The sequence below is a fragment of the Diorhabda sublineata genome, chromosome 1 (genome assembly GCF_026230105.1).
Source record: "Diorhabda sublineata isolate icDioSubl1.1 chromosome 1, icDioSubl1.1, whole genome shotgun sequence".
NCBI classification, from domain to species: Eukaryota; Metazoa; Arthropoda; class Insecta; order Coleoptera; family Chrysomelidae; genus Diorhabda; species Diorhabda sublineata.
The window spans coordinates 12,822,914-12,847,470 of NC_079474.1; the positions used below are offsets into that span (position 1 = coordinate 12,822,914).

A 24,557-nucleotide genomic window follows, 5' to 3' on the forward strand; every position below is an offset into this window, starting at 1 on the left:
AATACTGAAGCCATAACCTTCGGACGTGGTTCACCGGCTGCAGATGATGATCGTTTTGATTCCGGAATTAAGTGTCGGATCCATGATTCATCCACAGTCACATATCGACGCAAAATATCTGATTTATTACCAAACACTGCTCTGAATCATCAACACGTTGTTGTTATTGATCAACTCACTCAAATTACCTTTAGACGTAACGAATTTGTGGACTTTTTTGATGTTTTTTGAAGTAACCACCTCAATTGGACAACCGTTTACCATCATCGGTGTCTGTACCGATGAAATTGTACACTTGAAAGTTGGTAATACATAAATGTCATATGGATTTGACAATGACAACGCTGTGTGTCAGTCATAAGTCATATTTTGATGAATACTGAAAGTAGTCGAAACGTCAATATTATTTTAACAGGTAGAGACCTAAAATCGAGATAATTTATCAAAAAAATACATGAATATTGATATACTTTTAACTTATGTCCTAATAGTTATGAAAACTTTGGATATTTTTATTTAGAAATATAAAAATTGCTTATTTTTCGAATTTATTTTATAAAATATTGAATCCCATTCCATTGAATAATCTTTTTATGTACGAGAACGTCATATTTTTTTTATTTTAATACGAAAATTATTACAGAATTATCTAAATATCTTTTGTCAATGTACGAGGGTTGCTACTTAAGTTTTGAGATAAACAAATAAAAACGAAATCTTTATAATTGGTTATGCCTTTATTTTTCAAAATATTCTCCATTAAGATCAATAAACTTTCGCATGCTTTTGAAGCAGTTGCATTCCGATTGAGGTACCTCCAACACATACTTCCTCAGGTAAAAACGTTGACGTTGCAATTTATTTTTGATCTACGGGAATTAGAATAAACGGCGGATGACCCATCAATTCGATGTTTTACTGTTCAAAAACGTTTTATTTGAAATGATTTTTGGGAAATCGAATTGTCGTTTCCTTGATTTTTCCGAACACTTCTGGTAAACAAATTCTTGTGTACCATTCAGAATTAAACGTTCTACGATTTGTTATCTGTGTCTGTGTAACCAATCCTACAGTTTTAACTGTAGACCAACACAGTTTTGTCGAAACTCTTTCAGGTCTCGAAATCCACAGTTTTTTTACTCAAAATACTAGTACCATCTATTCTATTTGCTACGTAGTAGTCCGTGTAGTTATACTACAGAAAAACCAAATTTTACTTATTATACAATCAGATGAAAACAATTTTAAGATTTTTTTATATAACAACCGATACAAAATAAGAGATAGACAAATCAAAAATATCTTGAATGCCAAAGAACAAAAAAATGTCATGCGAATCCATTTTATCGTCATTGTAAACAAGTTGGAGGGATGGTACCAAATTTACGAGTTTAACATTAAGGTGGCAGCCCAAATCAAACAAAGGTTTCCTTTTTATGATAAAGAACGACCAGCACTGAAGTGTTTGCATATATTGAACTATAATATTACAGACCTACTTTGATTTAAACGAAACTGAGACGCCCAGAAGAATTTATGACATTAACCAGAAAACTTCTATGTTAGCTGCTACAAAATCGATCTTTTGAAAACGAATCTAACAAATAAACATCCTACGATCACAATAAGAGATGCCTTGCACACGAAATCAGGAATTAAAATCGTTTTGAGTTCAATGTGACAAATGGAAAATCAAGATTTTCAAATTCAAAATGAGATTGTAGCTACTGATAGTATCATCAGCAGCTGATGATCAGCTACTATTTCATTGTTATGGATAGTTCTTTTCAAGCTTTTATAAGTAAACTAGTCAAATTTCCTGTTTTGTTGCAATACTAACTTTTAAATGTACCTATTTTTTTTAATTCGAGTTCATATAGATAAATCTATAATTTATCATCGTCACGATCTTATAGACGTCTTTTGAGGCACCTCGATTGAATTTCTTTACACCAATCGACACGAACTGTTTTTTTAATGGTATCCAAAGCGAACAAATCTTTGTGGGACCACGATTGAATTCGGAAAACCAGCAAAACACGGAGCTCTAACTGATGCTTCATCACAAAAAGTCGCAATTTCCATGTTTTTTAACTGAGATGAATGTTTTTAGTATCTATAAACAACTCAAATATTACACATTCTAAGTACGTTCACCATTGAAAATGTCAAACATCTTCACGTCAATGTAAACAGTAAGCACCACTCGAGTTTACTGCTTGTTTTTAGCATAAAAAAATATCTCGACACTCAAGCATCAACCCTCGTATACTGTTGAGTTTTTATATTAAAAATATTATTTACGAACGTAACGTTGTTTAAAAAACAAAGTTTACATCCTCATAACCGGTTTGACATAACATAATGAAGTAAATATGGTATAACCTCGATTATGAATGTTTCGTAATTTTATTACTCTATCATTCATAATAACGACTACAATATTTCTAATTGAGAAATTGTAATAATTGAAATAAATTATAGATTAGATTCCGGTACTTTTATTTCTAAATTCCTCCCTTGATGGTACAAAATTATCAATTCATCTAGTGAATCATATTTTTTTTAATACACAACATACAGTATGAAAAAATACGCTTATTTCACATTTGCAATGTATTAACACTATAAACTCTCGTCGTAGATTAACTACCCCCCCTATTCTACCGTAAACGTTCAAATCCGGCTCAGTATTTTACTTCTTTTTGTTGTTCTAATTTTTTTTATAAAAAAAACTGAATACAATGAAGATTTTCTTCTATTTTTGGTCATCAAATTAGATATTTGTAATTTTAACATGATAGGAAATTCGTTTTATTGGGAAAGATGGCCAAACCGATCATATTCACACAATTTTAAATCTTACATATAATTTCTGAAATACCTGTATTATATAACGTTCTTAGAAATTGCCTCAACCGTTACTCCATATACGTCAAATTTTAACAATAATTTCAATAAAGTATCTAAATCGAACTTTCGAATAAACCCCCGTATACAGAAATCTATAGCTATTGGTAACGTGATACCGGTAACGGTTTTATCTTTCTTTCACGTGATTTAGAATAATAATCACAAGCGTAACGTCACCGTTAACTAAAATTATCACCTGGATAATTAAATATATATATTGTTTTACTTACCGGAATTGTTCTTTCGATATTTCATTGTCAAATATATAACGAAAATAAGATTTCTAAGGTGGAATTTCAGAAAAATTCGCCATCTTGGTAATTAATTATTTTATTTGTACAATACATTCTTTATTTTTGTATTTACCAGAAATAACTAGTACATATTATAACGAAACGATTTAGAGCTTTTTGGAATCATTTTTGTGTGTATAGTATATAAATAAATTTATTTGAATATTCTTTTATTATACATTGTCTGGAATATAGGCAACCATCTAACACGTTACACGTCATAAAGTGAATAGGCGGGAAAATTAGTTTCGGTCAATTATACTACGTTATGAATATGTAAAAAAATTCATTAGTTATTTATAGAAATTTATGTTTAAATATTGTAAATAGTTTGATTTTTTATTTATCATAGTCCAGTCAAATAGGGATTCAATTTTCGAAGAAAAAATCTAAAAATTAATAAAAAAAAATTCGTTCCGAAGTTTATCCCTATTTTCGACTTATATACACTATCACTCAAAAGTATTTGACCTTAAAAAATTATCTTTAAACAAATTATTTAATATCTATTAATTTATTTCCAAAGTTAACAATTACACTTCTATTTTCACTTATAGATTTGGGGCAACCTAGCAACTAATTTTTCTGTACCGATTTTATTTAATATTAGATCAAAAACTTTTGAGCGGTAGTGTATGTGATAATCTTAATAAATAGGTAGATATACAAAAAAAACCATCAAAATTCTTGTTTTTTCTATTCTGCCTTTTCAAATCATCTATTTTGAAAAAAATTGGAAAGTCAAGTCAATATTTTGTATATTTACTTTCTTTTAAAAAAATTGTTAGAAAAAAATAAGAATTTGGAGGTTAATTCGCCATGTCCCTGAGACCCTTACTTGTGACGTCACTTGTACTCTCACAAGTTTGCGACTCGGGTATTGGCGGTTAAACATTTCTTCTTCCTCTTCTCTTTTTTCTTTCATGACTTAATTGTTTAATATATATAATTATAGTTTATAAAAAGCATACTGTCTTTATTATATAATTATAAATAAAGTAATTATTTCACGTGTAGTTTTTTATTGATGTATTATACATTAGAATCCAGTGGTAATGACATCATAATTTGATGCTTTAATAAAATAGACTAATCCAATGATAATAGCGTATAAAAAAGCTGACGCTTATAATTATTGCCCGATAAATATATATATATATATATATATATATATATATATATATACGTATTTTTCATGAAGTCATTACGATTGACCAAAGTACTAATGTACATTTCGAAAAAATGGCTAATTAAGTTTTGACATTTTAACGAACATAACCTTATTTTTACTCTTTTTTTTTAGCAGTTTGTAATCGTATTCATACAATTCGAATCATATTAATACATAGAATGGATACTACAGACGAAATAGATTTAAAATTACTTTTCAAATATCCTCTAATGTCTAAAACTGAATACGAGGATTCAATAATTTTCAAAGGATTGATTGAAATTAACGTAAGTTAGTAAACAATTTAAGAAGTTGTAAATCAGTATAAATTGGTTTTAGAATGAAGATTTCGAAATTATTGTCAAACAAACTTTACAAAATAAATTTATTTTGCTAAAAAATCTCGATTTTGTAGATCAACAAGTTATAAACAATATACAAGAAACAGCTTCAGATATAGTAACGTTTCTAGATTTTATTGAAAAGCATATTTCTACTAAAGTACTTTCAAAAGTACCATTAAATAATTGTGATATTTACAAACAAATTTTATACGAATATTCAGAATTTTCAAATTATTACCTTAATTTGAAAGACTGTTATCTAGCGTACGATTTAAGTAAAATTACTGCAACTATGGTGGATGAATCGAATAGAGAACATAAAATCGAAATATACGTTAATTATAATGATAAAAAGAATATTTTCGAAATAATTGAATATGATTTACCTTGTGGTCGAGATAAATTCCAAAAATCATCAAATTTGAAAATGGTGTATAATCAATTTATACAAATCGTCGAAAGTTTGCAATTATATTTCAACCTAATGGAAGATTTTGACAAAAGTTGCCACATTTTAGATCCTATACCTCAAAATAGAAGGTACAACTATAGGAGAATTTGGTTAGGTAAGGGACTAGAGGAAAAATACATGCAGGTACAACTGTAGTGTAGAATTGTGTCTGTTTCAGCGACTATATTAATTTTGAAAATATTATTTTTTATTTCAGATGAGACTGTTTCAATTATAATAACCGTGGATCCGTTTTGTCTCTGTGCTCTACCTAATATTGTATTTCTAGGTCCTGAAAGGATAGTAGAAGCATATAGATCGACGATGAACAAGAATTTAGAAAATTGGGATCCTACCAATTACATTTTTTCAGAAATACTCAAATTAATAGGTGCGTTAACCCAATTTTTCACATTATAACATAAAATTGTGGATTGGGCGATGTATACTAATGAAAGATAGGATAATAAATGCAGCATTAGCTAAAACAGCAAATAAATTGACAAAATGGAACCATAAGGTACTGGAGCAGAAAATTGAGAATTTAGAGAACAAGTTGAGACAGGAATAAATGCAATGAGAGTAGAATCATCAAGAATGACGAGATAAAATAAGTGGGACAGGATAAATGAATAAAGACAATAGTGCTATTTATTTTTTGAAAAATTTCTGTCTAGTAATTAAAGAACAACTTTGGACGGAAAACCATTTAGGAAATGGATAATAAACATTAAATGCTCAAGTGGTCAAAAATCACATGGTGAAAAAAATTATTTCCCTTTGAATCACATTTTGGAATAATAAATGTGCAGGTCAAAATCAAAGGAAACTGTGTTTGAATTTTGTATTAAACACACTGTTTTTTGGTAAATTTACAATTTTTGTAGACTAGTTTATAAAATGGGTACATAAAAGAGGATTGGAAAGTCCCAATAGGAGATTTGTGGGAAGAACAAGGACAAACTTTGAACCAGAACTCTAATTCAATACACTTGAAGAGGTATATAAAAAAGAGAAGTTCGGCTTCACAAATAAAATCACTTCTGATTTCCCATTGAAGTATTGAATACATTAGATCGATGAAAAAAATGTATTTTTTTTCAGTATAATTGTTATTTCAGGTTTAGAAAAGTTTCCAGTGAAACAATTTGATCAACCCAGAGCAGATGGGCTTCTAGTTGATGTAGGAGAATGCAGCATTTGCTTCTCGTATCGATTGGCTGATAATTTACCCGAAATAGTCTGTAAAAACGAATACTGCAGTAACTGTTATCACATTGCTTGCTTATATGAGGTACTATTATTAAGTTTCTTAAAAAATATATATATAAACTTATAAAAAAAACATTCGTTAATATGTTTTTGAAAATATGACACATATTTTATTAGAAACAAAGCAAAAACGTCGTTAACAATTTGAATTAACCTTGTAGTTTCCAGAAATTTTTATAGAATAGATTTTAATTATTAGAAAAGCTATAAGTTGCTTAATGCTAAATTGTTGAATAAAATACTTTTAGTAGCAAAAATCTCACGAATTATAAGTAAATTGTGTTATAACTCGATATAATAATGAAGAAACTCATTGGTGCATTGTTGAAGCCTCTTTTCAGTACCTCAATCGCCTGTTTGTACCAAGAATTTTGCATATTTTTATGTCTTGAAGTATAAGGATCGTTTCTTATCTTTAATTGACTTATTTCCACTCTTAATTCGCTCACATCATTTGTAAGTCTTAAAAGTTGTTGTTTTGGAACTTTTTTTCCAATTTTAAACAAAATTATGTCAATTGCATTAATTTTATATATCTTCCACTTCATTTTCTTCTTATATACTGTTTTTAGATTTGTAGATGAGTAATGTGAGACTCCTTCGTGACATTAATTCCATATTTTCATAAAATTTGAAAATTGGTACATCAGAACTACTACACTTTAGTTTTAGTTATAACGTGAATGATTTTTTGTGATTATTTCCAGCAAATTGTCCATTCTAATATATTATTTCCATTTTGCAGTGGTTAATGTCGGTAAATGCAAGAAGATTCTTCTCAGAAGTAGTAGGAAGTTGTCCGAATTGTGAAAAGAACATTTCCTGTCCGATCCCGAATTAACAGGACTGTGAAGATACCACATTAATACTAAAACAAATATTTACACTCCTAAAAATACTCCAATTTTATTCATCCTGTATATAAATAGTAAAAAAAATATTATACACATTAATGGATAGTTTTATTATTTATTAAAAACGTTACACCTTAACCTAAATCATTCCATCAGTATTTCCTCAATCGTCTTATCATCTCTTAAAGGACTTTGCGTCAAATTTGGTTCGCTCTCTAAGAATTGTCTCAATTCTGATTCAAGATCAATGTTAACAACCTCTGTACTATGAACATCGGGCATGGGTACACCTGGAATCAAAATACTTCATCAAATACAATTTCCACATCAAAATCCCACAATATCTGAGAACATTGATTCCTTTAAATATTGATGTAAGAAATATGGATGTTAACAATAAAGGATAAGGAAAAAATAGTTGAAATGCAAAGAATTTTGAAGATATCGATACAGGAAATAGGATTATTGGATGGGAAAACACTACATCTGCAAAGATACATATACTGGCTTTGTACTCCTCTTGTTGCCTTTTTACATATGATTGCAATGGGGAAACAAGGTGAATTGGAATTGCTTCATTCTCTACTCAGAATCTACATTCGTTATTCCTAACAATCGCATAATAAATAATTAATAAAAGTGGCAACAAACTGACATAACAAACTTTAGATTCCTGAAATGAAAAAAATATAAGAAAATATCGGAAAAATAAACTTAATAAAAACCTGTCAAATTGGAAGTTTCGGATCTTCTGTATTGTGGAATGACTAATCAAATTTATTTTTTAAAGAAAAAACAAAACGTCTTTTTATTTATACTACCCAGCTTTCAACTATTAGTATCATTTAGAAAATTTATTATCAAAAAAATTCTTAATTAGCAGTGAAAGATCAATTTTTTTCCTTGGTACATTTGAACTACTCAAATAATTTTCACAATTGTTTCAAACATTTTATTTAGAACCGATTAGGGGTTTCTAAAGAACTTTTTGGAGTGATAACTTGTTGAAAAGCGAGAAAATAGTTCAATTATCATAGAAAAACTAATGATATTAATTTTCTACAAATAAAACAGAATGTACGACATTGAAACAACTTCATAATATTAGTGAAATAAGAAAAACTAGGGGTAGTGAAAGAACTATGGTAAGGAAGGAACTTTTTGGGAGTAATACACTCTGGAGAAGCAGTAAAATAGTAAGAGTAGCTAATAAGATATTTTTTAACAAATAGAAAATTAGTAATAAATCTAAACAAAAATTACATTTACCTAATGCCTTTCTAATACCAGCGATGGGCGCCACATCACCAGGATTCACTCTCTTGGCTATTTCAGCTAGATTATCAGTAATAGTTTCAGCTACTTGCGTTTCATCTTCAGTCGGAGGCGGACAATTGTTGAGATTGGAAGGTGGAGGAGCCGAGAGACGTTGATATTGAGAATTTTGAAGTTTCTCCAATAAATGATACATGCCATCCAACCGTTGTTGCATCTCGTGGCGTTCTTCGGCTAATCGAATTTCGTCGTCCATGTTATCCAAAAACTTGACATCGATACCCAAATCTTGAAACAAAATCAAAATCATAGCATTAGAAATTAAATAAGAATATATTCTTACTCTGTAAACTCTTCAAATCGTCGACATTAACTTTAACTGCGTCAATCGGTTTAACCTCCAGCATAGTTTTAACCGCTTGTTCTTCTTCTCTAAGAGTTTTATTATCTTCGAGTATCTTTTTCGTTTTGGAATGATCGCCGCCTGTAAGAAGATCAAGCAAAGAATCCACTAAATGCGTTGCATAATCAGAATCTTTTACAAAATCTTGGACACTTTCTGCATATTGAACGGCTGTATCTGAACCATAAGTGTGATAAACCAAATCACTTTCTTCCTTACTGTAAAAAATAATATTTAAAAAAAATTCAATAACATTATTCGGTACAATTTCTGTAATAAAAAGTTACCTAAGGTTAGCAAATGCCGAATCATAACTTGGAGCATAGGATCCAAATGCTCCATAATATAAAGGTTTAATAGGTTTAGCTATGTTTCTTCTATCTTCCCTAAACCCTTGCAATTGACTTGTACCTTCAGAAAGTTTCCCACACAACTGTCCCAAAAGAATAGGTCTTTTCTTAGTACCTGGAATCACCCCATCACCACCCACTAAAATGTTCAAGTGAGTTGTTCCATCTTTCTTTTGCTTCAAAAATCCCATATTTGTACTATTACGCTTCATCACTTAAAACATAATTAAATACCACATGAAAATATAATTGCAAATGCCCAGATATAAATAAAAACTCACATAGTTTTGCTCTAGCAGTTCTTGCAGCTATTTGGGACTTGGTTAATATCTCTTCTGGTGTTAAATCTTCAGGTATAGGTTCAAATTTAGTAGCAGGCATCTTTTTTTTGGTTTCATGTGCTTGATCGCTATCTTCATGATCTTCTTGTTGTTTAACTGCTCTTAATTCAGCTGTTATTTCAAAGCCAACGTCTTCACTGGTTATTTCCGGTACTAAATTCAACATCCAACCGAGTTTTTCTGGTACCATCATCTTCAATCCAGCTTGCAGCAACTTTTTACTGGCTTTATAATACACTGTGTCCACGTGATTATACTTCATTGCATTAGTGCACATCAATTTGAAATCATCAATGAATTGCTGAGGAAAATTATTACTATTCAACAAAAATCAGCATAATAAGGATTCTTAATTTTTTTAAAATTAATAATATAGATATTTTAACTTACATCCAAATAAGAGTATTGATTTTCCTCGATTTTCTGCCTCATGGTACTAAAATCCATTGGATTTGTTATAATAGAAGTATATCCTGGAGCAATGTTTTCTGTGACAGGCCAAGCAAAGAAATTTTGCGGATCTTTTTTTTCTAATTGTGTCAATAAATGATCCAATCCTTTAGAAAGAGGTGTCCTTTCTTGTAGTTTTTTAATAACACATGTTCTTTGTTCTCTGCCAGGACTTCCTATTTGTGGGTATACCATTAAATCTTCTACATCCACAGAAAAAAAAAGAAATAATATTATATTTCCGATATGAACATAGCACAAGAATTGAATAGTTTTAAACTGTTAAAAAGTAAATTTATTAAAAATATCAATGAGCTTTGTGAGGTTGCTCTTTCAACACATTAGATCAACGTATTAGTGAGGTAGATGTACGACCTTTACGCCCTAGCTCTTCTAATTCTACATACATGGAAATTATTGAAAATTTATCGATAGAAATGTTTCAGAATAAGTAAGCTGTCAGGGTACACAGAATATTAAACAAAACATACCGTTTTCCTCATTTTCTTCCCTTTTTCTCTTCTTATCTTTATGATGATGCTTATGTCTTTTTTCCCTATCCTTATTTTTATCCTTTTTCTTTTTCTTCTTCTTGGATTTTTTGTGGTGGGATCTGGAGAGTGCGAAATACGGATCATTGGGATCGATTTGCATCTGTTCCTCCATTCGTTCCCCTACTAAAGGTAGACCAGTACCAAAATCAGGATTGTGTTCGGGGGTCGTTTGTGAACCTACTTTTAATATCAACTTTAGACCGGGTTTATCATCTTTTTCTCTTTTCTCACTTTTATGTTTCTTGTGTTTTTTCTGTGGGGGGGTGGGAGAAACCACAGGGGAAGACATTGTTAAAACAAATTTTCTATTTTTAATTAATTACTACATAAGTACAACACGAATTCATACAGAATCGAAGAATTGTTTGTAATTTTGTTTATAAGGTTATGTTTGACATTTGACATGAAATGTTAAATACATAGATATTAGCGGTTTATGGATAGGTAATTTTCAAACTGACGTGTATATAATGTTGCCTATTAATATATGAAAAAACAAAAAATTTTTGAATTTTAGAATAAAAATTTCAATAATTGTTACAATTATATAGTAATAAAATTCTAATACAATCAAATAATCGTTTAAATATCATATTGATGATGCTTCTTCGCAAACATCACATTTTTTTTTCAACAGAGTGCGTGCTTTCGAGGTGACCTTCAATAAAGGAGTTAAATGGTTTTATCTACATGTGTGATGTGTTTATCTTGTTTAGAAGTTTTAGTACCGCATAATTGCCTCTTTATTTAAAACGTGTTTGAATTTTCTCCTGTGATAGGTTTGTAGTTTAATTGAACTTGCTTTATTTTTGAAAAAAGTTGAAAGAAAACGTCAGGTGAGGGTCAAGATTCGCTATTTTTTTAATTACTTTTATCATCTAGTTTACTAGATAACAAATGTTATGTTTTTATTATAATTTTCTTTATACCTTTTAATAACAATATAAAAACAAATTTACACTAATGGCATTAATACGTGATGATAATATACCATAGTAAACCATGTAGAAGAGTATGAATTACGTAAATCGGCATATTTATCTTTGGGCAGTTTAACTTTTCTTATCAGTTGTGACTTAATAGATATTAAAAATAACTAAATATAATTGAATCGAAATCCATTAACGTTAGGTAACGCGTTCATATTTCCGATAATTTGGATTTATTTATAGTTAAAATGTCTAGAGAAAGGGCATCGAGGAGATTCTACCGAGTAGAATCAACAACTAATCTACTAGGATGTTTGGACAGGGGGATGATTGCAGAACAAGAAAATCGTTGGTGTTTCGAAATTGCATGGGAAGCAGCCAACAAAGGTAAACCTTCTGTTATTATTATTGTTATATCTATATCTAAACAACTCGTTTATGTCTATCCTTCATTATATCTAACTTTATTCCATTTTTTATGTTCATTTCTTCGTCTTACTATATTTTTTTTTGTTTTTTGATATTAATAACATTCAATTTGGATTAAATGATTCTGATATTTACCTAGTTCATCGTATAACACACTATATACATTCATTTATACTATGTACTATACCAGCATCCAAAATGAAAATAAAACATTGAATTTTGTAATTAAATCCTTGACCTTATATTGAAAAAAAAAATTTAATCTTTAATATTATCATAACCCAACTAGATAGGTTATTCAATTGGAGGTTATTCTTCTTTTTTTTATGGAACTTGGTCTTTACTTATATAATTACGCTTTTGATAAATATTTTGAAATGTCCTGAACTAAAGAGAATATTTACCTAATAATCGAAAAGCATTCCAGGATTGGAGTTGTAAAAGTAGTCAAAATTTTTAGTAGAAAGTCAAAACAATACTAAAAATGTATAAAAAAGTGAAAAAAGTATGTTAATTTTTTTCTGTTTGACGTACCTAAATTTGATAACTTCCTTTTAGATTTATAATTTTTTCAAATTTCTCTTTTATAATTTCTGAAATTTATTCTAATATTTGTTTTAAACGTAATTGTACTTATGGTAAAATAAAACAATGGCATATGATCATCAATAAATAAGGAAGTTTAGAAAATATCAACTTACCATAACTTTGTTATTAAAATAAACCTCAAATAAATCACCAAGTTGCAATATAAACTTGAAAAACATAGTAAGAAACACAAGAAATATCACCAAAACAAAAAATTTTGATTTGTAAAATTGTAAACAAATAATTGTGAAGTGACATCAACAACATAACCTCAAAATGCAAAATTTTTCATCATTGTTGAGGTTGGTAGACGATAGGTTGCCTGGTAACTTGTCCTTTCTAAGCGTGACGTCATCTGTTGAAAGCAGGCAGAGGAGAACATAGAAATAGCTCGGTTTTTGTCGATTTCTTCGACGATTACATATAAAATCGGTTATACATTAAAGTATACAAGGTATTTTTTTCATATTGATCACACTACTACATCAACAATCACAATTGCTATGTCTGACGTGCGTTTCAGAGACTGAAGGTACTCGAAACGTGCGTTAGCCAGTAGTGGTAGTGTAAACAGTGTGTTCAGAATGAATATTACCAACGGTTCCAGAAATTCCAATTTAATGTACTGCTTTACAAATTCAATAATTTAAAATTTTAATAAAGATTTAAGAATCATGTCGGTTTATTAAATTTGACCCAATGTTACATTTATTAATTCACGAATGACACAAAAATATTTGCTAACCTAAATTTAGTTCGCAAAACTACTTTCTACATGAAATATTGATCGAAAACTCATAAAAAACAAAAGTTTACAACAAAAAAGCACAAATTAATGGTAAACACTGTTTATGCTTGAATCGTTTTCAACAAATGACAAAACGGCTTTCACATTTTGTCTGTGCCAACCTAACCTCTACTAACCTTGGAGCATCTTTAGAAATAAAGTTTCCCATAAAAATGTTTTTGTTTTTATCAAAAATAGTTTCTACGACTTGTAACAGTAAATTTTATTTTTCCTATTTATAAGAAAGTTTCAAAAAAATTTGATAGATGTCGCTAGCTACGTCGTTTGCATTAATACTAAAATCTCGAACACTGAAGTCTTTTATTTTTATTTGAATTTAATTCAAAGGGGGAATATTTTGAGTTTATAATTTTTTTAATAAATGATTTTGGGCATAACTACGTTTTTCAGCTATTATTTTTAAAATAGACATATATTTTTAGTTGGAGGAATTTACACAGTAATTAGATCGAAAGCTTACGTCTCCGTGGAAGAAATGGGGGACCAATACTGTCTCATGGGTCCGTACAAGGAGCACAGTGCTCGTACGGAAGTTGAAGAAGGTCCTCTCGGTAGCGAAGCATTAAACAAAGCCGTTGAAATGGTAAGAAACAAAGGTTTCAGAGTCATTACCGGTAGATGGTTAGTGGATGGTAATCCTCAAATCATTTTATTCGATATTGGATCCGCCGCATGGAAATTAGACGAATATAAACAAGAATTGTGGGAAAAAACCAATATCGGAGTACCCCATTTGGATATTGAAGCCAACGATGCCATTATTTTAGGTTGTATGGTAGTAGAATTTCTAGCGGCTGTAAGTTCAATTTGAAGATAACGAATATACAGTATGTACTAATAAATAAAATCCAATTTTAGTTCAGGATTACTTCGGAAGAATATGGTGAAGGTACTCCACCACGTATCGTAGCTCATTTCCACGAATGGCAAGCCGGAATCGGGTTAATAATGATTCGAATTAGACATGTCAACGTCGCCTCGGTTTTCACGACCCACGCAACGCTTTTAGGAAGATATTTGTGTGCCGGTAACACAGATTTCTACAATAATCTCAGCAAAGTAAGTCAGTAAGATCATTATCCATCGAATAAAAACAATTAACTATCGATATGTGTATTTGTTTCAAGTTCAGCGTCGATGAAGAAGCGGGAAAGAGGCAGATTTATCATCGGTATTGTATAGAACGAGCCGCTTCTCATTTGGCTCATAGTTTTACCACCGTTTCAGAAATAACCGGTAACATCCCCTCGTATATACTAATTTATAAACCGCTAGTGACTTTTTTTACATTTAGGTTATGAAGCTGAGCATTTATTGAAGAAGAAACCTGACGTTATAACGCCTAATGGTTTAAATGTCAAGAAATTCTCCGCGCTTCACGAATTCCAAAATTTACACGCTCTTTCCAAAGAAAAAATTCACGAATTTGTCAGGGGGCATTTTTACGGACATTACGACTTTAATTTAGATAAAACTCTTTATTTTTTCATCGCTGGACGTTACGAATTCGGTAATAAGGGAGCTGATATATTCATCGAGGCCCTAGCTAGGCTCAACCATTATCTCAAGGTGACTAGAAATCAATTTCATTCATTTATCTTCATTAAAGATAAAGTTTTTACCGGTTTTTTGTCTTTTTGGGTCTCATCAGCGTATTATGTTTTGTAGAATACTCATCCGGATATTACGGTGGTGGCTTTTATGATATTTCCTGCAAAAACTCACAATTTTAACGTGGAATCTTTGAGAGGTCATGCTGTTACTAAATCATTGAGGGATACCATTCACGATATTCAGAATAAAATCGGAAAAAGAATGTACGAGACTTGTTTAAGGTGAGTCTTAAATTTTCAATCTTCTCATCCGTACTAATAACAAATCTATAAGAAATATTTCGTTGAAACTAGTTTTCTTTTAGCAAAATTAAATATTTCATACTTTAATATAAAAATTTTTTATCTATTTTTTTCTTTCTCATGATCCGTATCATGTTTTATATTAAATTTTTTATACGATTTACATACTTTTTTCAAAGTCCTGCAACGCTGTTCGAATATAGCGTCTATAGGTTGTCGTTGTATTTTGTTTTCCATAGAAATTTCACATTTAAAACTCAACTTATACAATATATCAACAAAATTCACAAAAATTCCTTCGGCAATTATCGGGAATTAATTTAATTACATTAAAAGTAAACTTTTAGAGTTTAAAAAATTTAAATAAAACCAAACAAACCAGCAGCTGATTGCGTACTAAGAAAATAAGGATCATGTCATATGTCAATGACATGATCATTTCGTTCAGTTTCCGAACTCTATCGAACGTAAGCGGTTAACATGTTTCATAATTTTCATAAAGTCCTTATGACATTTCATCGAGTAATACATACAAGCTGATACAAAATTATGTACTTTAAATTTTTCAAATAATATGTACGTCCAACAATAAAAGTACTTTTGTTAATATATCAAAGCTGTTTTAATGTGACCTCATACCATGACGTCATATGTCAATCACCAATTTAGTTTCCGAACGTCAACGAACGTGATAGTGATAACTTAATCATGATTTTTGAGAAAACTCTTGAAGACATTTCATTGAGTGATACATATAAGGTGATATAAAATTATGTACATTAATTTCTTGAATTGAGCCGTACGTCCAATAATAAAAATACTTTTTGTTAATCTGTCAACGCTGTAATAATGTGACCTCATACTATGATGTTCCTGTCATGTGGCAATGACTCGATCACTCCGCTCAGTTTCCAAACGTCAACGAACGTGAAGGTGATTGGGTTAACTCGATCATAATTTTCAAAAAGCTCTCAAGACATTTTATTGAGTAATGCATACAAGATGGTCCAAAATATGTACATTAATTTCTTGAATTGATACGTACGTACAAAAATAGAAATATTTTTGTTAATATGTCAACACTGTTCTGAGCGTTTTATTGAGTAATACCTACAGGGTGGTTCAGAATTATGTACATCTAGTTCTTGAACTGATAGTATGTCAAAAATTAAAGTACTTTTGATGGTTTGTTTTAATACGATTTCGTAATAAGACTTAATACATACAAGGTGATCCAGAATTATGGAACATTAGTTTCTCGAGCTGCTATATACAAAAAGAAAATTATTTCTTTCAAAATTTTGCAACGCACTTCCAATATAACCTCCTTGAATGATGCATACAAGGTGGTCCAGAATTATTATTTTAAACTTTATGTTCAAAAATAAATATTCTTATGTCAAAAATTGGCTACATTATTTAATGTAATTTATTTATGTGATATTTATTTATTGTGACATAAAACTATGACGTTTAAGACATAAACTGTGACGTACTAATGACTCCTACATACGAGGTGATCCAGAATTAATTGTTTATTACAAAATTTAACAACTTAATGAAAGGTGACATCAAAATGTCACTTTTTAATGAATGTTATATACAGGGTGGTTCAAAATTACGTTAATTTTACGAATTGGTATTGGAATTTCTATTTTTTTTCCATGTAGTGGTCGTTTACCGGACGGAAACGATTTGTTAGAGAAAGAAGAACTGGTGCGACTCAAGAGATGTATTTACTCATTACAAAGAGACGGTTTGCCGCCCGTAACCACACACAATATCAACGATGATTGGAACGATCCCGTATTAAACGCCGTCAGACGATGCAGTCTGTTCAATACGACACACGATAGAGTCAAAGTGAGTCGAAACCAAAACTCCCTTCCATTTTCGAGTTATTTTCTTTTTAATTTAAAAATTTCAGATTGTGTTCCATCCCGAATTCCTCAGTTCGACTAATCCCCTGTTCGGTTTAGATTACGAGGAATTCGTTAGGGGTTGTCATTTGGGGGTATTTCCTAGTTACTACGAACCGTGGGGGTATACTCCCGCCGAATGTACCGTTATGGGTATTCCGAGTATTACTACTAATTTATCAGGTATTTTCGTACATAGTTGGTGTATTCGATGTATTTATCGTTATTTCTTCGGTAGGTTTCGGGTGTTTCATGCAGGAACACATCACGGATCCCATGTCTTATGGTATTTATATAGTGGATCGTAGGTACATCGGTCTAGAGGATTCGGTACAGCAATTAGCTCAATACATGTACGATTTCGCGAGGCTTAGTAGAAGACAAAGGATTATTCAGAGGAATCGTACCGAAAGACTTAGCGATCTTTTAGATTGGAGGAATTTGGGGGTGGTAAATATTGAATTACCGTGATTGCGGTACTACATTTTTTGCATATTTGTTTTTATTTCGCAGTACTACCGTCAAGCCAGAATGAAAGCGTTGCACAAAGTATTTCCGGATTATAAGGAAGAAATGGAAGTGGGACTCGCTTTTAGATATCCGAGACCCATTTCCGAACCTCCATCCCCTAGTTCTAGTAAAGTTACGACGCCGGCAGCATCGGTACATGGATCTGATGACGAAGGCGATTCCGTTGATTCCGAGGCAGAGGTTAGTTTTTTTTTTTTTTTTTTTTTTTCATTTTCCCAGGAGAAAGTAACTCAAAGAAAAAGCAATAAAAAACGAAAAATTGAGAAAAAAATAGAAGAATCATGGAGAAATAGGAGAGAATAGAAAAGAAACATGACGAAAGGATAATAATTAAACATGAAAAGATATAGGAACGCGAAGAAAAAAAACAGAGAGAAAGAATGGGAAACAAAAATATACACGTAAAAGAGACAAAGACAGAAAATGAAAAAAACAATGAGAAATAGAAGGCATAAAGCATAGAAAAGAACGAAGAGAGGGGACAGGAAAAATGAGAAACTGAAGTGAAACATGAAGAAATAAATCTAAGAAAAATCAATAAATGGTAATAGAAAGGAAAGACTGAATCATAGGGAAAGACTAATAATGAAATATATAATGAAAAATACATTTTGTAAAAACGAACAGAAAAGGAAGAAACATGAGGAACGAACAGGAAAGAAATAAATAAGAAATAGGAAAGCTACATGGAAAAAAAAAGATGAAGAGAATTGGAAAAAAAATAAACAACACAAAATGAAAGATATCGATAAAAAATACGTATAAAACATGTAGGAGGAAGAGGATGGAAACACAAAGAAAAGATAGGATAAAAACAAGGAAGACAGAAAATTCAGACAGAGCAGGAAAGAAACATGCGTAAATAATAAGAAAGGAAACAAGTAGAGGGATCGGGAAAGAAGCATAAGAATAAATGGAAACGAAACACGAAGAAAGAGTTGAAAAGAAATAAGAAAATTAGGAAAGAAATGTGTAAAAGAATAGGAAAGAAACTTGTAGAAGAAATAGGAAAGAAATACGACTGAGGAATGGAAAATGGGGAAGGAAAGAATGAAACGTGTATAAAGAATAGGAAACAAACCTGACGGAGAAATGGGAAAAAGAAAGAGAAGAAAAGTAACATGAAGGAAGAGCAAAAACGCAAAAAAAAACAGAATGAAGGATTGGGAAATTAAAAATAAAGAAAGGGAAAGAAACACAAACAAAGGGCAAACAATAAAGAAACGTAGAGGAACATTAGGAAACAAAGACGATAAAGGCGAGGTGAATAAAAATAAGAGAAAGAAAGAGGCACATAAGGAAACGGAGAATGCTGGATAAAACGGAACGAATATGAAGTGAAATAAATAACTAAATGAGGGAATGAGAAGTGAAGAAATAGTAGTAAAGAAAGAAACGTGAAGGAAGAATAGGAAGTAATCCTGAAGAAACAATAGATGAAAGAATGTAAAACATACAAGGTGAAAGAATAGGGAAGAAAAACGGAGATAGAACTGAAATAGGAATAGAGAATAGAAACTTGAATAAAATGCAGGAAATGAATATCAAAAAAGAATAGAAAGGAAAACCAGATAATAGAATGAATAGGTAAGACAGACACATAAGAAACGAATAATAATGAAACATAGAGGAAGAATAGAACATGGAAAAGGGGTAGAAAGAAAAAACGGAAAAGAAAAATAGAGAAGGAATAGGGATTACAGAACGGATAATAATGAAACATAGAAAACGAATAGGGACGACAGAACGGAAAATAATGGAACATAGAAAAAGGATAGGAAAGAAAAATAATATAAGAAGAGCAGAAAAGAAACATGGTGAACGAACGAGAACATCATGAAGAATGACTATAAATTGAATAAAGAGAAAGAATCATAAAAAAAAAGAAAGATACTGAAATTGTAGTACTAATTTATCACTTGCCTGTGGTAATACATTACAGATTCGTGTTTGTAGTGAGAATTTGATAAAAATTAAAAGTTTTTCGTGCTATAGGATAATGGAAACAAAGTGGAAAGAGAAAAACATCGAAAGATAACAGGAAAAATGAAACTAATAAAAAATAAATAGATTTTTCCATTTACTAGAAGTAAATGGAAAGTAGTAATTTTTTTATGTAGAACCTACTTCGATACTTTTAAATTAATATCGTAATCTCCAATTACGTAGAATTTTAGTTGAAAAAAGATGAAATTTCATCATTCAGTACATTTTCCTCGGTATTCCCGCAAACCTATTCCAATTAATTTTTTATTTCAGCTGGAAGAACTTCGTAGAACACTGTAGAAGTTTATAATACTCTTTGAAGATGATAAATAATTGCGTTGATTACGATACTTGTTGTGCAATTTTTGAGTATTATTCCTACTTTTTATATATATATTTTTTATCTTTGTGTATCGTTGGTTCTATGACTTTATATATAATATTATTTATGAAATTATTATTTTTTATTTTCGCCAAAATAAATAGTACAAAATTAGTATGAATAATACTTGACGATTAACTGCCATAATATAACCCAACTTTTTAAAAACGTCGTCACTATAAAGGACATTTACATTATTTAGGTACATTAAAAAAAGTAAAATCAACTTTATTATATATTTGAATTTATTTACCTATTTACCTCTCAATTACTCAAAATTCCCACAAACTTTTTTAAAAGTTTTGCAACGTTGTTACATTTTCTAGTGTATCACTTTTTCATAGTATATCAATTTTTATATTGGGAAAAAGCAAATAATTTCACTTTATACAATTTTTAATATCAATAAAAAGTGTAAAAATATAAACAGGCTTACTTTCAATAGATAATCGTTTAATCGCTTCCCTTTTTTATTATTTGTTGTTTGAAATCTGGTTTGATGGCTTCGTTTAAAAGCTTGGCATACAACTCCAATCTTTGGGTCATCTGAAATACATGTAGCTAATTAGAAAACAATTTCTTCGTAATGGTGATTTTTATTATATAACCTTAAAGTTTTCGTGCTATTTGGACAAACACTTTCGAAAACAAAACTAATTATTTTTAATAACACTAGAATTAACCAGTTACAAGTTATATATTATTATTATCTCATTAATACATCCCCTATAATTACTCTAATTTTTACATAAAAACAATGTTACAGTCAAATTAATTGACAATCCATTTACAACTACTGTGATTTTGTAACATTCCTGAAGTAACGCACCATCTTATTGTAGAGTAGTTATATCGAATAAATATTAGGTTAGGGACTTAGAAACACTCGAGAATAAAACTGTTTTTACACTAGAATTAACTGGTAATAAATTATTTTCTATTATTTTTTTATTAACGAAATCTATATAATCACCAAATTTTTCATACAAAAAACAGTTTCAATTAAACTATTAAAAATCCTATTTACAATTACTGTGATTTTGTAACATTGCTAAAATAACGTACCATCTCATTGTAGAGTAGTTATATCAAATAAATATTAGGTTAAAATCAGACAAAACGTAGGTCAGTATATAATCTTAAGGTCAGTTATAATTGAACTGGGAAAGACATGTATAACCAGTAAGAAATATACTTTTTTTTAAATCAGTTTATAGTTAATTAAAAATATTTTGTGTTTTTAAGAATATTGAGATATATTTTTCCATTTTAAAATACTGTGTTATATTGTGCGCCTATTTATAAAAGTGTATTTGTGAATTTACTAACGAGGAGAATATACGGTAAGTTGTAAATGTTTTTTTCAACTAAATTTGGTAAATTTCACTATTGGTAGGTCTTGATATTCCAATAGCGGCGTACATTAAAAAAATTCCATAAGCTGTTGATGTCAAATGTTGACATCAACAAAGTGGGAAATAGTTTTTAATTAGGTTATGTTTTGATCTGATATCAATAATTTGACGAAAATATGTGAAAAATAAACCAGAGTTATTACTATAGAAGTACGTAATTTCTAATGGGTCACAAAAAGGTTATGTTTTGATAAATAATTCATGTTTTAACTGAAAGAAATGTCAAAAAATGAAACATCTTAATACTTATTTCCTGATTTGATCAAACTAGGTTATGTTTTGAAAGATAGTTCATATTTTGACAGGTAGATATGTTAAAATGTAAGGATCCTAATAGAAACTTTCTAATTGGATGAAGTTAGGGTAATGTTATTACGAATAATTCATATTTTGACAGGAAGAAACGTCAAAAAATGAAAAATTAATGCGTATCTCCTTTCGATATAACTAGGTTATGTTTTGATAAATAATTATTATTTTGACAGGAAGAAACGTCAAAAAATGAAAAATTAATGCGTATCTCCTTTCGATATAACTAGGTTATGTTTTGATAAATAATTATTTTGACAGAAGAAATTGTCAAAAATTGACACGTTACATTATTATCCTAGAATTAATGAATTTTGTTTGTCGTTAGTCTCTTTCTAAGAGGGAATTTAATTAACATTTCGTTTCGTGGAAACTTGTATTGAAAAATAACTTATTTATTAAAATAGACCAAAATAAAGATATTTTATTCCTGAAAAAAAATGTTCAATGAACAATCAAATGAGGCATAACTTACTTGGAATCCCCAAAGATCTTTCACTTGTCTGCATAGATTAAGATCAAGTTCTGCTATAAGTAGACCGTTTCTCGTTCTCGATAATCCCTGAAATACAAAAAAAATCATTTATTTTGTTTATAGTGCTCTAATATATGTATTTCTCTACAAACACTTACCGGACTTCGGGAACCATCTGGTGCTGCTACATAACTGGAACCGTAGAAATGTCCGAAGTCTTTATGCGCTGGTAAGCCATTACCTGAGCTAAATTCATTTTCGAATATCTCTGTTCCCACCCTGTTAATTGCGCAGGTGAAATAGGAGTTAGCTATGGCGGCATTCCTCGCTTCTATCCCCCATAACGGTTCACTTAAACCATTTATCTAAAAAAAATTATAATAAATTAGTTATTTAAATTGAATTTTGATGTTTACCGTAGCTGATGGATTGAAAACGATTTCGGCTCCGTTAATTCCGAAACCCAACCAATTTAATGGATGGTGTCTTCCGAAACAAATATTAATTCCAATTCTACCGAATTCCGTTTGGAAAACGGGATGTCCGGTATTTCCTTCGAAATAATAAGTGGATTCGTTGAAATCTCCCACTCTGGGAATATGGTTTTTTCTATGTTTTCCTAAATATTCCCCGTGATTGTCGATTACTACGCATGTATTCCATATAGTTTCACCATGTCGATTGTCTCGTTCTAGAATTGGTGATAATATCACCATATTATACCGTTTCGCCAACTAAAATAATTATAAAGTCGAGTAAATAATAATTATCGATTTATTTTATTTACTTCTTGCAAATATACAGTAGTTGGACCGTGTTCCGCATCCTCGGCATATTCACACCACGGTGATTTTTCTCGAGTACAAAAAGCAAAAGGCATATCTAAAAAAATTTTTCAAATTTAAAGTAAAGTACCACAGATTATAACACCGATAAAACAAGCTTCAATCAATATTTCACACACATATTGTTGAAAAAAAAACTAGTAAAAGTAAATGAACGCTTAATCCAAATTTAATCGTCAATTTTTAAAATTTTAATATTCCATAAATTACTGTGAAATAACTTTTCTCAGTGTATTTTATTTTGTTATTCTATCGTACTTAGAATTTCTACACGTCAGTCTAACCTATAAATTTAAATGTCACTACTAAACATAATAATAATAACAATGTTCACAAACAACATATTATTTGGAAATTAGGAAAATAAGATTGTAAGAATTCAATATACTTAATTAAATAAAACTTTAATCATACTCCACGCTTCTTGAAAACAAAAAACGTTGACGCCTCCTTTAAATGCGATTTCCAAAGTTTCGCCGGCCATTTTCAACATGGCGTCTCTCATTTGTTTTATTGGAGTCCATGTCGGTAGCGGAGTTTTATTTTGAAATAAACCGACTATAGTTTTTCGTGGTACCCGAAGTTGTTCTTCTTTACAATTAAAAGTGTGTGCTGCAATTTCTAAGTCATATTTCTCAGATAGATCTACGATTTCCTTTGATAATGGGATTGTTCTATAATATTAAAAATAGGTATAAATTCAAGAAACCAGGAGAGACATTTTGATGCAAATCAAAATCAAAATTAAAAATTAACCACATTTGTTTTATGGTAACTAAAGTAAGTGGAATATGAGTTAAAAAGTTATGCTATTTGATTAGTTGCGATATTTTTTAAATCACAAAATGGATATCAGGCATTTTTCCCTTGAAATAAAAAGCTATTAATACTTTATTACATCACATATAAATGGAAATATCAAATTTACTTACCTACACCCTGTACCATAAAGTACGTCCTGTATTTTTTGATAGTCATCTGTGGGTAATTTTTTTAAAATACCTTCTATACTATTATATTCTGATTCTGCCATTTTAAAATATAATTACTGAATAAACAAATTACCAGCACAGTTTAAAACGTTTTTGAGATTATATTTATTATTTACAATATACAACAAATGATGTCAAAAGAAGGTTAAAAACAGGTATGGAGTAGCCCATGTGTTGAATGTTTATTATTTTAGTAAAATCTGTTTTTTGTTCTTTAAATACGTTTGTATTATTGAGGAAAATAATAAATTTTGGAGAATAGCTAAGTCTCGTTAAATATGATACGAATTTATTGAGGAAGGCAGAAAGGATTCTCATAACAAAATACCTTCACGTATGCATTCAATTTACATGATATTATTGTTTAACTAGTCTTTATACTTTCTATTTGAAATATAAATTGTTTATTTTTTAAAACTACG

The 24,557-nt window shown here is 30.0% G+C and overlaps 4 protein-coding genes across 6 annotated transcripts in view; 2 read left to right on the forward strand and 2 right to left on the reverse strand.

Annotated features, from left to right (window-relative positions):
• Nucleotides 1-7,403, forward strand: part of LOC130450770 (E3 ubiquitin-protein ligase FANCL) — a 48,956-nt gene extending 41,553 nt beyond the window's left edge. Inside the window, exons 2-6 of one of the 2 annotated variants that reach the window (XM_056789395.1) lie at nt 4,513-4,664; nt 4,717-5,287; nt 5,390-5,563; nt 6,294-6,466; nt 7,190-7,403. In XM_056789395.1, coding sequence (XP_056645373.1) covers nt 4,557-4,664; nt 4,717-5,287; nt 5,390-5,563; nt 6,294-6,466; nt 7,190-7,285 — 1,122 coding nt within the window. In that variant the 5' untranslated portion in view covers nt 4,513-4,556 and the 3' untranslated portion in view covers nt 7,286-7,403. Of the gene's footprint in view, nt 1-4,486; nt 4,665-4,716; nt 5,288-5,389; nt 5,564-6,293; nt 6,467-7,189 lie in introns of those variants that run through there. The other variant, XM_056789402.1, reaches the window with a different exon arrangement.
• Nucleotides 7,312-11,067, reverse strand: LOC130450754 (bromodomain-containing protein 7). Its single transcript, XM_056789370.1, has 7 exons — nt 10,609-11,067; nt 10,058-10,320; nt 9,608-9,968; nt 9,264-9,540; nt 8,917-9,194; nt 8,568-8,861; nt 7,312-7,588 (listed from the first exon to the last, which is right to left on the reverse strand). Exons 1-7 carry the CDS (start codon nt 10,958-10,960, stop codon nt 7,443-7,445), a joined length of 1,971 nt encoding a protein of 656 aa, XP_056645348.1. The 5' UTR covers nt 10,961-11,067; the 3' UTR covers nt 7,312-7,442.
• Nucleotides 11,068-11,313: 246 nt separating this feature from the next.
• Nucleotides 11,314-20,526, forward strand: LOC130450743 (glycogen [starch] synthase). Of its 2 annotated transcripts, XM_056789359.1 has the most exons (12): nt 11,314-11,507; nt 11,844-11,987; nt 13,848-14,221; nt 14,284-14,484; nt 14,553-14,661; nt 14,720-14,994; nt 15,094-15,260; nt 16,952-17,144; nt 17,209-17,383; nt 17,439-17,650; nt 17,714-17,911; nt 19,991-20,526. In XM_056789359.1, exons 2-12 carry the CDS (start codon nt 11,849-11,851, stop codon nt 20,015-20,017), a joined length of 2,070 nt encoding a protein of 689 aa, XP_056645337.1. In that variant the 5' UTR covers nt 11,314-11,507; nt 11,844-11,848; the 3' UTR covers nt 20,018-20,526. The 2 variants fall into 2 exon arrangements, with proteins under 2 accessions (XP_056645337.1, XP_056645329.1); XM_056789351.1 differs by lacking the exon at nt 19,991-20,526 and having other exon boundaries at nt 17,714-19,798.
• LOC130450761 (beta-ureidopropionase) lies at nt 20,322-24,556 on the reverse strand. Its single transcript, XM_056789384.1, has 7 exons — nt 24,076-24,556; nt 23,558-23,817; nt 23,086-23,180; nt 22,715-23,032; nt 22,457-22,663; nt 22,299-22,385; nt 20,322-20,645 (listed from the first exon to the last, which is right to left on the reverse strand). Exons 1-7 carry the CDS (start codon nt 24,174-24,176, stop codon nt 20,553-20,555), a joined length of 1,161 nt encoding a protein of 386 aa, XP_056645362.1. The 5' UTR covers nt 24,177-24,556; the 3' UTR covers nt 20,322-20,552.
• Between the last annotated feature and the right edge of the window lies 1 nt (nt 24,557).